This window comes from Equus przewalskii, chromosome 9 (assembly GCF_037783145.1).
Source record: "Equus przewalskii isolate Varuska chromosome 9, EquPr2, whole genome shotgun sequence".
NCBI classification, from domain to species: domain Eukaryota; kingdom Metazoa; phylum Chordata; class Mammalia; order Perissodactyla; family Equidae; genus Equus; species Equus przewalskii.
In genome coordinates, this window is record NC_091839.1 from 17,649,610 (window position 1) to 17,664,874 (window position 15,265).

Sequence of the window (15,265 nt, forward strand, 5' to 3'; positions counted from 1 at the left end):
ACTGGGGATTGGGCCGTCCCATCCCTCTTTCCCTCTTCTTGCAATCTAAAACAGAGACGTGAGCCATCTCTGACCATGCACCTTAGGGTGACAACCTCGGGAGGACCAAGTGATGAGATGGAAGGAACTTGGGCCCCTGGGGATCCCTGAGTGCAGCCGCGTGATCTCCCTGCCTGCCTTTCACTCTGACACGCAAGAGAGAGACTGTCCGGCCGACCCACTGCCTTCTGGGGTATCGCATTACAGCCGCTTCAACTGCATCCTGTTTAATACAGAAGAAGACCTCCAAGGAGACGAGGAATGGCCCTTCGCACCAGGGAACAGGACTCGGTTTTGGTGGAGAGGATTCTGCAGCTCTTAGAGGGGGCCCTCCTCCTAGTGGGCACCCTCACAGCCACCCTGGAGGGCAGAAGCCAAGGCCAGGAGGAGGGAATGGAGCCCGGGAGGACCAGCCCTCGGCTCCCAGGGCCCAGGAGCCAGCTCTGCCCAGGGGGAGGCCGTGGTCACACTCCCGAGGGCCCTGTGACAGGCCTGTACCTGGGCTCAGCCTGCAGTGCTCCGGGAGGCGTTCCAGGCCATGCTCCAGCAGCACAGGGACGATCCGGTCCAGGTCGGGCACCTCACTGGAGTGGGGAGGGGGCAAGAACAAGGTGGGAGGTGTCTTTCCAGAATTCTGCTCTGTGGCTGCAAGATCCACCTCTGCCTGTCTGTCACCTTGTCCCCGGGTCTGCTCCCGCCATCCCTGACTCCTCTCGTCACCCTGTCCCTCGCCGTCTCTGTCAGGGTCCTCCCATAATCTCACTGTACATCACTCAACTCTGTCTCCCTTGGTCTGGGCCTGCCGTCAGCCCTCAGTGTCATCATGAGACGAGCGACTCTCTACCTGGGCTACACATCAGACACACCCACAGGTGCGTTTAAAAAAAAATAAAGGTCTTTCTTCAAGGCCAGGCTCGGCCTCCAGAGATTCTGATTTAAGGGGCCTGGGGCAGGCTTCAGAGCGACAGTTGATGGATCCCCACACTGGTGGATCCCCACGCGCAGGCAGAGTTGAGGCCACTGCCCTGACCAGGGGGCTCTGCGGGGCTTTCCCACGGCCGTGTGCCCAGCACCCAGGGCGGGCCTGGCTGGAGCGGGTGCTCTGTGGGTATCTGTGGAGTTGCTCACAGGCCCTCTGGCCGCTGACGCTCTCTCTGGGCAGTCACCCTCTTGCCACTGGCCAGGTCCCTCCACGTGGCTCTCTCTGGAGCTCTCACCATCACGCCATGGATATCCTCCCCATGACTGTCACGACCCCTCACGTGCGTCAGTCGCTAGCCCCTCCCAGGGTCTCTCAAGGCCTTTCCACACGTGCAGTCCTGTCTGGAACTCAGGAGCCTCTGGATGCTGCTGCTGTCCCCTGCTGGCAGTGTCTCTGCCTCTCCCTGTCCCTGCATCACTGACCCTTCACCGTTCACCACCTTCCTGATCTCTGTCACCATCCCAATCCCCAGCACCAGTCTTGTCTAGGTCACCACCCAGTGCTCCATCACTGGCCCATGATGGTCAGTAAAACTGGTCAGTCGTTGGCCCCTCCCACATCACCCATCACCCCTCATGCCCCGCCCCCTGCCCCCCACATCACCCCGGCCCTCATGCCCCACTCACTGCCTCCCCGCATCACCCATCAACCCTCATGCCCCGCCCCCTGCCCCCCACATCACCCCGGCCCCTCATGCCCCACTCACTGCCTCCCCGCATCACCCATCAACCCTCATGCCCCACCCCCTGCCCCCCACATCACCCAGAGCCCCTTGTGCCCCGCCCACTGACCCCCCACATCACCCCTGGCCCCTCATGCCCCACTCACTGCCTCCCCATATCACACATCACCCCTCATGCCCCACCCACTGACCCCCCACATCACCCCTGGCCCCTCATGCCCCACTCACTGCCTCCCTATATCACCCATCACCCCTCATGCCCCGCCCACTGACCCCCCACATCACCCCTGGCCCCTCATGCCCCACTCACTGCCTCCCTATATCACCCATCACCCCTCATGCCCCGCCCACTGACCCCCCACATCACCCCTGGTCCCTGGCACTGAGCCCACTGCCCCTCTGGCTCCCCCGGCCCCTCTCGCTCTGCCCAGGGCCCCTGGAACTCACCAGAACGTCTGCTTCAGGATCATGCCTTGCTCCTCCAGCCATGTTTTTCTGGCCTCTGGTGTCTTGCCCTTCCCAGCATCCACCACGGCCGGGGGGAATTCTAAGACAAGACCCACCAGAAGAGGCTTTGGGATGGACTCAATCCCCTCAGCTGCCCCAGGGTCCAGTGGTGGCATGTTGTAAACTCGGCTGCTGAGGACGCTTGCCTCAAAGAGCAGCCTGGAGCAACAGTGGGAGGCGGGAGCCCCGTGGGGGAGGGGTGGGCGTGGACTTCTGAAAGGGAAGAGGCAGCACAGGGACCAACAGGGGGCTCACCTTGGCCCGGGGGTGTGAGGCTCACGGCCTGGGCCAGGGCGGCCAACACCGACTGCTCTGCCAGCCCGAGGCGCAGCCGTCCACTCAGGGCCCTGGGGAGAGAGCGGGCGAGGGGGCGTGGGCTTGTCTGCACCTGCCTCATCTTGCCCTCCACACCTGCTTCCGCCTCCCCCCGTCTCCCCTGCCTCCACCTTCTGCAGACCTTCTCCGCAAAACCAGAACAACCTCCAGAGCCGGAGGGACCCAAGAGATCACACAGCCCCACTTAACAGATGAGGAAACCAAGGCCAGCCAGTAACAATCACGACGACAGGGTTTCCTGCTAGCAGAACCAGGGGCCTCTCATCTCAGCTGCCCTTTGAGAAAGCAGCGAACTCAGGGAGGGCGAGCAGGGGCAGAGCCGGGCCTGGAACCTGAACACAGCTGCCCCAGTGGTGCCAGGGTGTGATGGTCAAGAACCTGTCCTGGCACGGGCCTTGCTTGGAGCCAGTGACCTTGGGCACGAGGCTTAACCTTCCTGTACCTCCACCTCCCCTCTGTAAACAGGGAGAGGCTGACAGGGCCAACCCTGCAGAGCTGGAGGGAGGAACTGACGGGATAAAACATGGGGCACGGGGCAGGGCACCCAAACATGCCCCAAGATGTGGGCTGTCCATGGTTTTGTCTTCACTGTCACGGCAACCACCTGGCTCGGGAGCTGTCCCGCCTGGCTCAGGCCATGGCAGACATCACTGATCAATCCTGGCACTCTACTCCAGGACCCCTCTCCAGGCAGCAGTACCAGGAACAGGAGCCGGCCCACGGAAGGAAACCCATGCTCCCTGTCCCGCCTTCAGGGCCTGGGCCCCTCACCACGCTGTCCTCATCTAAGGGCAGTCAGGGCACCTGTGCAGAGTCCAGCTGCCGGTCCCACCCGGGCCCACTCACCTGGCGATGAACCGGGCTTCTGAGTGGCGGCAGGCAACAAAGAGGCCTTTGATGACGTCCATCTTCTTGGTTGTGGACTGAAGAGGAGCGGAGAGAGCAGTTGGTGCTGGGGGTGAAGGGAGGGCCCCCACCTCCTCCCAGCCATCCCAGCTGCCTGGGAGCTGCCACCCTTGGGCCCCCCACCCCTGCTTCCAGAGCAGCAAGAAGGAAAGGAAGCTCTGGAACCACAGGGGGGACTGAAGCCATCAGCCCCACATCTAACCGGAAGCCTTCTTGCCCCACGCATGGCTCTGAGCCCCGAGATGCAGAGCGGCGGGTCTGGGGCCCTGGGGGGAGCCGCCCTGCCCACTCACAGCGCTGCCAGCGAGCCGGGCGATGTCCTGGAACTTGGTGAAGACCCCAGAGGCGGTGAGGGCGGGCGGGGGAAGCATGAGCCTCTGCGTGCTGCGGCTGCTCTCGGCCACCAGCCCCACGTCGCCCTTCTCGGCGGCCTCAGCCCGGACAGACTCGAGCTGCCGACCTTGGGGGCAGAGAGAGCAGCGTGGGGCGGGGGAGCGGGAGCGTGGCTGCTGCGTGGCTCCCATCTGGCCCGGATGCATTTTCTTGGGCTACGTGTGCTCCAGGGGGTGCCCCTCGACTTCCCCTTTCCTAATGCTCACCCACTGGGTGAAACGGCTCCTTAAATATCTGCTCCAGTCACGTCAGGTCTAAGAGGCCTAATGGACGTTCACACAGAGGAAAGTAAGCCGTTGCATGAACACGTCTACGCTAGGAGAGATGTCACGGGGGTGGTGCTGGCGGTGCGTAGACAGGATTTAAAGCCATGGGGTGGGATGAGGTCACCAGGGGAGCGAGTGTAGACAGAGAAGGTGGCCAAGTGACCCCTGCTTGTCGCCTAGCTGGTCACTAACACTCACTGGCAGTGATCAATAGGCCTTTGCTTGTTTTTTTGTTATTCTGTCTCCCTGAAGTCACAATTTAAACACGTGGGATGTGTTCTGCCTTACTTATTGCCCAGACTGGGTCCAGTGGGCACCCCCGACCGTAAGTGCAAAACCACAGAAATGGCCTCAGCCCCGCAGCACCGCTGGGCACAGAAACGAGCATCGGCAGCCGCCTACTCGCAGCTTCTTAGTACGTGAGAAAAAGAACCCTTCTCTGCTTCCCAGCGTAGTTGGGTTTTCTGCTGCCTGCTGTGGAGAGTATTCCTAACGGACACAGTTCACAGTGGGTCTGTATGATGTCAGAGCCTAACGGATGCACCTGGAGTGAATGAGCGGAGGACCTGAGCCTCATTTCTGGCTCTGAGGGCCCACAACTCTTTTCTGTCCCCCAGCCAATCTTTCTAAGTCACTCTGTCCATTCATAAAACCCTCGAACCCCCACTTCCTTAAATACTGGTGTTCCCCAGGTTCCACCCTGAGCACCCCCATCCTCCCTGACCACCCTCTCTGGGCCAATGAGAGCTCGCGAGTGCGTCTATCACCCCTCCTCAGCTGAGGCTCCCAGGTCTCGGCCTCTGATCCAGATCCACCAAGCTTCAGACCCACGTATTTCCCAATTTCCTGGATGGCCCACAGATACAGGCTGCTCACACCTGGTCCCAAGCTGAAAGGATAAACCTCCCCTGAATGTGCCTGCCCCTCCCCAGGGTCGTGTCCTGGTGATGGCTCCATCATCCACTGAGTCACCGAGTGAGATCCCAGGGCATTCTTTGCACCTCGTCTGTCCCGCTAACCCCAAACCCAGCAGGTCCCTCCTGCCCCCCGTCTCTCGGGGCTCCTGCCCTCTCCTCTGCCCTCTACAGCCCTGGCCCCAGCTCCTCCTGCCCCTCGACTTTTGCCCCAGCCTCCTGGTTTCCCGTCTGTCTTCCACATGGGTCCAGAACTGCCCCTGCCCCTCGCCTGCTCACAATTCTTCCATGGCTCCCAACACCCTCATGATAAACATCAGTACTCAAGGCTGTGGCAGGCCGGCCCCGCCCACACCACCGGCCTCTCCAAAAGCACTGGGATTCGGCTCCTGCAGGTCACTGGACCTCCCCACATTCTGTTCTTTCTTCATGTCCCCTCCTGGTCTACTGGTTGAAGTCCGTCAGGACCCCTGCTATGCCCAACCCTCAATCCCAGCCCCCAAATCCCGCTCCTTTGCCTGTGGCATCTTTCCCCAGCCCCTCCTCTCCGTCCCACCGCAGGCCCGGGCCTCCCTCCCCTGAACCACTGCCCCCTCACCCCCTGCCAATCTGCCCCTTAGGCTCTCGCCCTGTCGGCCTCTCTCCCCCACTCTCCCCGTTCAGAGCCCTCTCCATCCTCTCTCAGGTCCTCCCCACCCCTCCACTTTCTCCTCTCCTGTTGGAACTCCCGCCACAGCCCCTTACCTGTGGCCTGCGCCACGGCCTTGAGAAGGATGCCGTCCCCGATGCCAAGCTCCAGGCCCTGCTGGGGCGGCCCAAGGCGGTTGAGGCTGAGGTAGAGGATGGGGAGCAGGTCTGGGGGTGACAGGGCCACCACGGAGCGCAGCAAGTTGCTCAGCGTCTCCACCATCCGGAGCCTGGAGGAGGGCAAGGGGTGGGACCACCTGGTATTTCAGAGTCGAAGTCGGGGGAAGGGGGATGAAGGCAACCCAAGAAAGAAGAAGAGGAAACAGCTCAAGTCCAGGCCCAGGCGTGTGACCTGAGCCACAGGCACATTCACGGACTGTCAGTGGGAGAGCAACTCGGCTTGACAGTAACAGTGAAAATGGAGATGACCCTCCACAGAGAAGTGGTAACACGTATGTAGCATCTTCGAGGCGCCTGGCGCTGATTTTAGACACTCTGTGTGCTTTAACTCACTGAATTCTCATGGCTCCCCTCCAAGCTAGACACTAATACTATTCCTATTTTACAGAGCAAGAAACTGAGGCACAGAAAGGTTATATAACTTCCCCAAGGTTGCAGAGCTAGGAAGTGTCAAGCTGAGATGGGAACCAAGGCCGTCTGCTCAAGGACCCGGGCCCCCAGCCACCAAGCTGGGCTGCCTCTGAAAGTAAGATAATGTTTCTGTCTGTGTCGTAGAAACGGTGAAAACGTCTGGGTTTGTTGTTGACACACTCAGATGCAGAGGGCCTAAATGAAAAGAGAAGCTATGTCTTTCTTATAGAAGAGGCCCAATTAACAAACGGAGAAGAAATGAGACAAACACTAAACCACCCCGGGCAGACACCACAGGCTTAACTGTTACAGGGAAACCCACACTGGGTGCTATCGTATGTGGATTGCATCTCCCCAAAATGCAGGTCCACCCAGAGCCTCAGAACGTGGGCTTCTTTGTAAATAGGGTCTTAGCAGGTATAATTAAGGTAAGGACCAAAATAAGATCATGTTAGATTAGGGAAGTCCTAAAAACAGTAAGAGTGTCCTTATAAAATACAGTTGTGGCTGGATTAACAATGGGGATACATTCCGAGAAACGCATCATTAGGCAAGTTTGTCGCTGTGCAAATAGCATAGGGAGTATTTACACAAACCTCGGCTACATGGAGCTAATCTTATGGGACCACCATCCTACATGTAGTCTGTTGTTGACCGAAACGTTGTTATGTGATGCATGACTGTACCAAAAAAACACAGAGAGAGACACAGAGAAGGCGGCAATGTGAATATGGAAGCAGAGATTGGAGTGATATGTCCACAAGCCAAGGATTGCTGGCACCCAACAGAAGCCAGGAGAGAGGCAAGGGCCAGACCTTCCCTCAGAGCCTCGAGAAGGAACCAACCCTGCCCGCATCTTGATATTGGACTTTCTGGCCACCTGAAACATAAGAGCAAAACTGCTGTTTTCAGCCACTGACTCTACAGTTCTTTGTTCCAGCAGCCCCAGGATACTAACACAGATGCTAAAATCAGTGGGCCAAAGTCTGAGGAGAAATAAGGGCCTTGCAGAGACTCAGAGAGAATCCCCACAAGGCGCCTATTAATTGGAAAGGGAAAAATAGCAACCACACAGTGGAGACGCCTGGTAGACCGCCCTGCAGCCACGTAACCAGGAATGAGAGCGGAGGCAGCACGTGCCCCCGCAGGAGACAGAGAGTGAGCGTCACCTGTGTGCCCCTCCTGACGGAAGACACAGCACCCGAATCAATTCCCGAGGAAGCATGAGACAGACCCAGGCTCAGAGACACTCTACAAGATTGCCGGACTCTCCAACAGCGTGGAGGTGACGAAGGACCGAGACAGACGGGGGACGTGTCTGAGATGAAGGAGACGAAGGAGACAGATGACCAAACGTGCGGGTGGGGGATGCTGGATGGATCTTGGCCCAGCGGAAAGGATGCAAACGGGAAAACTGGCAAAATGCAGATGGAGCCTGCAGATCACCTGAGAGCGCGCGCTACTGTCAGCGTCCTGGTTTGGTGCCCAGCCTGTGCTGCTGTAAGAAGTTAACACCAGGGGAAGCTGGTCACAGGTATACGGGGACTCTCTGTACCATTTCTGCAATTTTTCTCTAAGTCTAACATGATTTCCAAAAAATTTTCAAAAATTATAAAACCCTCTGATTTTAGATTATGTGGTTTGGAGAGTCACCTGCAGTTCTCTTGAATTAAGTGATTTCTGACAGTTTCTGCTGAAACTAAACACCACACTCTGTTTTTTTTGTTTTTTTGGGTTCTTTTGAGGAAGATTAGCTCTGGGCTAATATATGCCGCCAATCCTCCTCTTTTTGCTGAGGAAGACTGGCCCTGAGCTAATATCCGTGCCCATCTTTCTCTACTTTATATGTGGGATGCCTGACACAGCATGGCTTGCCAAGCGATACCACGTCTACACCTGGGATCCGAACCGGGGAACCCCGGGCCGTCGAAGCAGAACATGCTGCGCCACCGGGCCGGCCCCTGTGTGTTACTTTTTCATCTCACTGTTCTCACTCCAAACTTGAGATGTGTGACCTTCACTTTACTCATGAGAGACAGAAGTTCAGAGAGGTCAGGCCACCTGCCCACAGTCACACAGCCAGGACACAGCAGAGCTGGGCCCATCCCACTCTCAGACCCGTCTGCCCCCATGGCAGGGCTTTGGCTAACCCAGTCCTCATCTGCAGCTGCCCACTGGCGGGCCTCCAAGCCCCTCGGCCTGGCATTCAAGGCCCTTCCTGTGCCCTCTGTGACCTGCGATTCCATGGTGGGGTTTACACCCCAGGGGAGGTTCTTCCCCTGTTCACAAAGACACACGTTTATAAGAAGAAAGTGTTGGTTAGAGCCTAAACGCTCCACCGACATTGGGCAACTGAAAGTGATGCGATGCGTGAACGTGAAGGAACACTCTGGAACAGGGGAAACCAGCTGAGATCTGCTGAAACCCACACGATGGAGAGACCTTCTGGAAACAGCACTGACGGGGGAAGCAGGAGGCAGGACGAGGTGGGCCCCGCAACAATGCTGACATAAACTACACCCCGGGGGGGCGGGCGCTGGGCTGGGGAGGATGGAACAGAGTGGGGATGGGGCAGCAAGGGCAGGACCGGTCCTCACAGCCTTGAGCCAGGGCAGCCTAGAGCAGGCGGGACTGCAGGGCCCCGAGGGGAAAGTGCTGAGACAAGAGCAGAGCGGCTCTCGCCGGAACCAGACCCGGATTTCCTCTCAGGGACACTGGGGAACGTCGGCAAGGTGTGGTTGCTTCTGATGACTGAGGGTTGATTAGGGCCCTGCCACCAGGTGGAGGCTGTTCTCCGACCCAGGAATCTGGGCTGCCCAGCACCCACCCAACTCGTCCTCTCTGACCAAAAGAACGAGGCAGAAAGGACGGTGTGGGCCGTCCAGGCCTCGCGAGGACCGGCAGCCCCTCTCATGGCCACGCCCACAGTCCATGACCACGAGCATGAGGCTGAGGCGAAAGAGGAGAGGCGGAAAGGATCAGGCAGGCTGGGGCACAGCGACCGCTGAGCAAGGGACAGAGAGGAAGGGCACCCGCCCCACCTGCCCCTGCTCCGCCCAGCCAGCCTCATCACCTACCGCGCAGAAACCTCCTCGATCTTCTCGAACGTCCGGGCCACCGCCAGATAAGGGACCCTGGGGAAGGGAAAGAGACAGGAGGGCAGTGTGTGCATCCCAGGCGGTCCCTCCATCCCCCTGCCTCTCCACACCCTCCTGGGGCCAGCCCTGCTAAGGCCCAAATGCATGCACGCGACCCCGCCTCCAGGGCTTTCTCCCTGTCCCTTTCCACACTGCCAATGGCGTCCCCAACACACAGAAGGAGAGACGTGACAGTGTCCTCGATTGAGGCCTCGGTCAGAGGGCCTCCCCGGGACAGGGACTGGAGTGAGACCGTCCCGGGGGAGAAGCTCACTTCTGGCCCGGCTTCCAGCAGGCGTCTTCGACGGGATGGTAGTTGTTCTTGGCAGGATTGTAGCTGGGAGGGTCCAGGGGTCTGTTGGGGCGAAGGGAGGTGAGACTGGGTAGATGCCTGGGTCAAGGAGAAGTCATTCCTCCAATTTACTGAGCGCCTCCTGTGCGCCAGGCACTGTCCTAGGCCCACGGGCACAGAAGGGAGTGAAAACCAAGTTTACTAACCTGGAGCTCACAGTCTAGGGGGAGAGTCAAAAAAAACCCAACATATAAACAAATAAATAATTTTAGATATTAAAAAATATTTTGGGGGCCAGCCTGGTGGCACCATGGTTAAGTGCGCACGTTCCACTTCTCGGCGGCCAGGGGTTCACCGGTTCGGATCCCGGGTGTGGACATGGCACCGCTTGGCAAAAGCCATGCTGTGGTAGGTGTCCCACATATAACGCAGAGGAAGATGGGCACAGATGTTAGCTCAGGGCCAGTCTTCCTCAGCAAAAAGAGGAGGATTGGCAGCAGATGTTAGCTCAGGGCTAATCTTCCTCAAAAAAAAAAAAAATTTTTGGAAAAGAAAATGAAACCAAGTAGAGGGAAAAGGCAGGAGAGGATGTGCTCCTTCAGAGGATGGTTGGGGAAGGCCTAAGGGGAGCCTTTGGGCAGAACGAGGTAGGGGGTGAGCAGAGTGGGTATCAGAATGAAGAGCATTCCAGGCAGGGGGAACAGCAAGTGAAGTAGAGACACACTTGACACACCTGAGGAACAGAGAAGGGGTCAGCGCAGCTGGAGTGAAGCAGCACGCTCTGACTGGTTTTTAGAGTCCACTCTAAGAGCCAAAGACCCCTGTGGGCCACTCAGCCAAGCCCTCCCACACTCATTTGGGTGTAGCAGCAGGAGGAGGGTACAGCGGCTGGGTGCCACCAAGTGCCAGGCACTGTGCTACAAGCACTGCATCAGTTAGCAATCAGCCCTACAGGAAGGGACTCTTGTAACCGTGTTTTGCAGATAAGGAAACTGGGGCACAGAGAGGTTAAGAATCTCGCCCATGGTCACGCAGCTAGTAAGAAGCAGGGCTCCAGAGCGTATGTTCTAACGCTCCCCATCATAAAGGCCTCTGGGAATGGTGCACCCTGACCCTGTTAGAGCCACCACAGTCCAGACTCTGCAGTCACCCATCTGGTGCAAAGCCCTGCTCCACCCCTGCCCAGCTGTGCCACCCTGAGGAAGCGGCTTCTCCTCTCTGAACAGCGTGTCCCTCTGTCCAGTGGAGCTGCCAGGAGTCCGACAGCAACATGCTGTGTGGAGGGCTGAGTAAGAAATCATGGGGAAGGCTCCCGCTCCTCGGCACACTTTGTGGGGAGCATTTATCAAACACCGACTCTCCAGGTCAGGCCTGTATCTGTACCAAAACCAGGGGGCCTGCGGCCGGGGGAGAAGCCTCCGGACTTTTTTCAGCGCTTCAGCTGATTCTGACGCATGGGCAGGGCTGTGGGTGGCCGAGCGGGACGAAGTGTGTGCTGGGGCCGTGCACGCTGAGCTGCATGGGCTCAGCGCTTAACGAGAAGCTTAATAAAGTTGTTTCTATCATTATCAAAAGAGGAAGCAGAGCGTGGAGCATGAGAAGTTTGAGGGCCGGACTGCCTGGCTTGAAGCCCAACTCTGCCACACTCCCCATGTGTGACCTAGGCAAGGCACTGAAATCAAATGATGATAATAGTATCGAGTGCAAGCTGCAGGGCTTGGCCAAGGCCAGACCTTGGTCTTAATGCGTCAGACCCTCAGGAGGAAACTGGCGTTAAGGCTGAGTGGCTTCCCCGAGGTCACGTGGTGGCAGCCGGGATCTCTGACCACCCCACAATACGGTCCTGCCTCCAGGCCTCACTCTTCTCATCTGTGAAATGGGGGTACCAGCAGGATCTACGCACAGGGGGCCGTAAGGATCCAACGCCTGAGGATACAGAAGGCACACTGCTTGGTGCCTGGCACACAGTTAAGAGTGGGTGAAAGTGGGTGCTGTCTGTCATCACTAGGTCCCCATTTTAAAGGTGAGCAAACAGGAGGCCCTGAAGGGTTGCGTGTCTCCAGGAAGCAGCCATCAGAGAGGGACGAGTGATCAGGCTGGGAATAGTGTAAGAAAAACGGTCACGGGGACAGCCCTGTGGCCTAGCAATAAAATCTGGCACACTCCACTTCGGCAGCCCAGGTTTAGTTCCCGGTTGCAAACCTATACCGCTCGTCAGCAGCCATGCTGTGGCAGAGACCCACACACAAAATAATAGAGGAAGATGGGCACAGAAGTTAGCTCAGGGCAAACCTTCCTCAGCAAAAAGAGGAAGATTGGCAACAAATGTTAGTTCAGGGCCAATCTCCTTCAGGAAAAAAAAAAAAAAGTTGGTCATAGTATCACATGAAATAAAAGGCAAGACATGAAACTTTAGGTACACACAGTAGGAGACAGATTTGTTAGAGAAACTTTTTTATAAATACATAAGCACAGACACATACCCAGGAGGCAAGACGGTGCAGTGCTGAAGAAAGAGCACAGGCTTAGGAATCAGAGGAACTTGGGTCCCAAGTCTGACTGTCCCCCTGCCTCCCTGTGTGACTGGGGGCAGCTGACCTAACCTCTCTGGGCTGACTGTTCCAATGTCTGTGAAATGCTAAAATACCTGCTTTCTCCACGGGACTATGGCAGGGACGAGGTAAGACAGCATAGAAGGAACCCGCAGCACCATATCCAACACACGGCAGGTGTCCACGGAAAGGAGCTCACTGTTCCTACAGCACAGGCACACGGCAGAACGGTGCCATTTAACCTCACTAATAAGGTCTCAACTGGGGTACAGAATTGACGTTAAGAATCCCCAAAACATTTTCATTCGAATAATTAAACCTTAATCACAGAATTTGAAAGCTGGAAGAATTTTTCGTGATTATCTGTCTCATTTTTGGAGGGCTAAAAAAAAAAAAATCAAAGAGATTTTGGACTCACTGCATCATTCTTTTTCAATCCACTGTCCTTCCTCTCTACTCGACAGCAAACACTGACTCACCCCTTGGTCTCCTCCTTTCTCGGGGCGCCGGACCCCTCCTCTTCTTTCACTTCTTTTTTGACTGCAGGCTTCCGGGGGGCTGCGAATGAAGCCAGGAAGTTGTGGGTCTTTTCTCCTCCTGACGATCGCCCTCTGCCTCCCGCTCTCCCCCCAGCACAGCCCGGATGCTCGGGGAGAGGGGCGATGAGCCGGGAGAGAGGGGTCAGACCTTCTAACCCGTGCCCCGGGGACTTAGCGCTCTCTGCAGAAAGACCCACTCACCTTGCCCTGCACGGCCCTGGGGAGCGGGGCGAGCAGAAACTCACCGAAGAAGCTGCTGAGCGTCTTGGGGGCTCTGGGAGGAGGCTGAGGCTGGTCCTCCTGCGGCTCCTGCTTCACGGCCCCCTCAGGCTCGGCAACGCTGTCCGTCGGGGGCTCTGCTTTTAAGCAGAGACATCAGATGGTGCACAAATGCTTTCGACCCTGAGACTTTATTTTCAACCCCCAGGTCATTTTGACCCTATAGATGGAAAACAGAACCAATTCCGCCCTGTTCCTTTCTGTAAGTTTTGAGCCTCTCAGGCCTAATGCTTTTTCATCAGTAGTGACTAATGGAATTCCAGCATTTGGCCTGAAATTGGAGACTCACAAATAAATAGTGGTAAGAAGAAATCTCAGCACGATTAGAAGAAAATGTTCCCATTTCTCCTGCAGCGGCGGAAAATCAAATACGGGTCGGTATCCTAAAAATGCCCCCACAGTGCTGTTCACGACAGAGGAGTCTCACGGACACCCGACTGCAGGCGCTGTTCTGTGGCCTGGGAAGGTCCCTTTACCTCGAAAAGCCCCTAACTCAGCCTGGCCGTCTAACCTACTAAATTACTGCTCAGTTAATAACACTTACGACCTGTGATTTCTGAAAGATAAAAACATTTTGTTGGAAGATGACTGGCTCTTTCTTTTTTTCCCCACTTGGATGGAGGAAAATATTAACAATAAAAACAATAGTAATAGGGCCAGCCCCAGAGGCCTAGTGGTTAAATTCGGCATGCTCCGCTTCTGCAGCTAGGGTTCGGTTTCTGGGTGCAGACCTACACTGCTCGTCTGTCAGTGGCCATGCTGTGCTGGCGGCTCACGTACAAAAAGAGGAAGACTGGCAACAAATGTTAGCTCAGGGCAAATCTTCCTCAGCAAAAAAAAGAAAAAAATAATAATAATATAACCTGTGATTCCTCCAGAATTCACATTTAAACAACACATTTGAGAACCTGTATCTTAGTAACTGTCCTCCAATGATGTCTGAAGCCAAACCCAAGGAGATGGGGCTGCAGAGAGGAAGAGGATCAGGAACTCACTGGAGTTCTCTGGGAGCTCTGGGGGCGTCATGGGCCGGTCCTTCTCTTCTACTTCCTTCCTTTTGGCCACTTCAGGCTCTGTGAGGCTTTCTGTCGGGGTCTCTGCTTCTGATGACAGACAGAAAAGTCAGATGGCTCCCAGGGACATCTCAACTCCCAAGACATCCCGCCCCCATGTGCTCTTTCCTGTGCCAATCACATGTGTCTGCAAGGTGATGGGAGGTGTGAGAACACGCTCCTGGCCAACCCCAAGCAGGGCGGGGACCTCTGAGGAAGTCCAACCCCATCGCTCACCAGTGCAGCTGAGAAATAGACACAAACGGCCTGTCTTTTCTTGCGAACTATGATTTTAGAATTATTCATCGCAAAACAGAATCAGAAAGGGTTCGAAATGCAAATAACTTGTTATAGATCAAAATAAAAAAAATTTTTTAAGTAACTGAAAAATATCATACCTCTAGGGTAACAACAAAAACTGCATAAACTACTTGGGGAAAATTTGCCTTGGAAAGAAGCCACCCATCCCCAGGCCTCCAGGCCCCCAGACCCCGACAATGGCTAAAACGGCAGGGTTCACAGCAAAATTTGTTACTGACTAAAAACCACCAATGGGAAATCACATGTCGACCAAATTCAAATCTGCCCTGGGAAAACTGAGCCTAAGGAGGACTTTTCATTAAGCAAATGGGCAGTGGCAACGGCTCGGACCTCATACTGGCCCCCAGCGATCAATGGGCTGGAGCATGCATGCACCAAGAGGGGAATTCCCAGGGACCAGCAGGATCTTTCACACTCCTCAAGGGAAACTGGGGACATCTGTTGGACACTGTATGAACTCCCAGCTCAAGGTCTTAGTTTTCAGTATTAGATCCTACTCCTTGCAATCCCCAACACCATATTCCTGCAAAGCTGGGTTTTCTGTGGTGGCCTGTGCTAAGAACCAAGTACTGCCCATAAATCAACGTGGAACAGGAAATGGGGTGGCAGTCTTCACCCGGATTCCCAAGTCTGAGACAGTGAGCAGTGCCCAGGAGACATCCTACTAGGAAGTAATTGTGATTATTGAAGAAAAAGAATATTATTTTTCCTTGAGTGTATGAGTATAGTTTTCTCAAAACACCCAAGTTGCTGGAACATGAACAGTTGTTCGGACATAATATAATTACTT

The 15,265-nt window shown here is 55.9% G+C and overlaps 1 protein-coding gene across 9 annotated transcripts in view; it reads right to left on the reverse strand.

Annotated features, from left to right (window-relative positions):
• The window catches only part of LIG1 (DNA ligase 1), a 49,422-nt gene that overhangs the window by 12,587 nt on the left and 21,570 nt on the right, over positions 1-15,265 (reverse strand). For 5 of the 9 annotated variants that reach the window (XR_011543847.1, XR_011543849.1, XM_070633107.1 and 2 more), the window contains exons 7-17: positions 14,098-14,205; positions 13,069-13,182; positions 12,764-12,842; positions 9,715-9,795; positions 9,381-9,437; positions 5,770-5,942; positions 3,746-3,912; positions 3,393-3,469; positions 2,466-2,557; positions 2,151-2,250; positions 538-623 (exon numbers count right to left, since the gene is read on the reverse strand). Coding sequence is in view for 6 of the 9 variants with exons in the window: in XM_070633107.1 (XP_070489208.1) it covers positions 538-623; positions 2,151-2,250; positions 2,466-2,557; positions 3,393-3,469; positions 3,746-3,912; positions 5,770-5,942; positions 9,381-9,437; positions 9,715-9,795; positions 12,764-12,842; positions 13,069-13,182; positions 14,098-14,205 (1,134 nt within the window). In the remaining 3 variants the exon portion in view is untranslated. The remainder of the gene's footprint in view (positions 1-537; positions 624-2,150; positions 2,251-2,465; positions 2,558-3,392; positions 3,470-3,745; positions 3,913-5,769; positions 5,943-9,380; positions 9,438-9,714; positions 9,796-12,763; positions 12,843-13,068; positions 13,183-14,097; positions 14,206-15,265) is intronic. The other 4 variants (XR_011543848.1, XM_070633108.1, XM_070633112.1 and 1 more) reach the window with 1 other exon arrangement.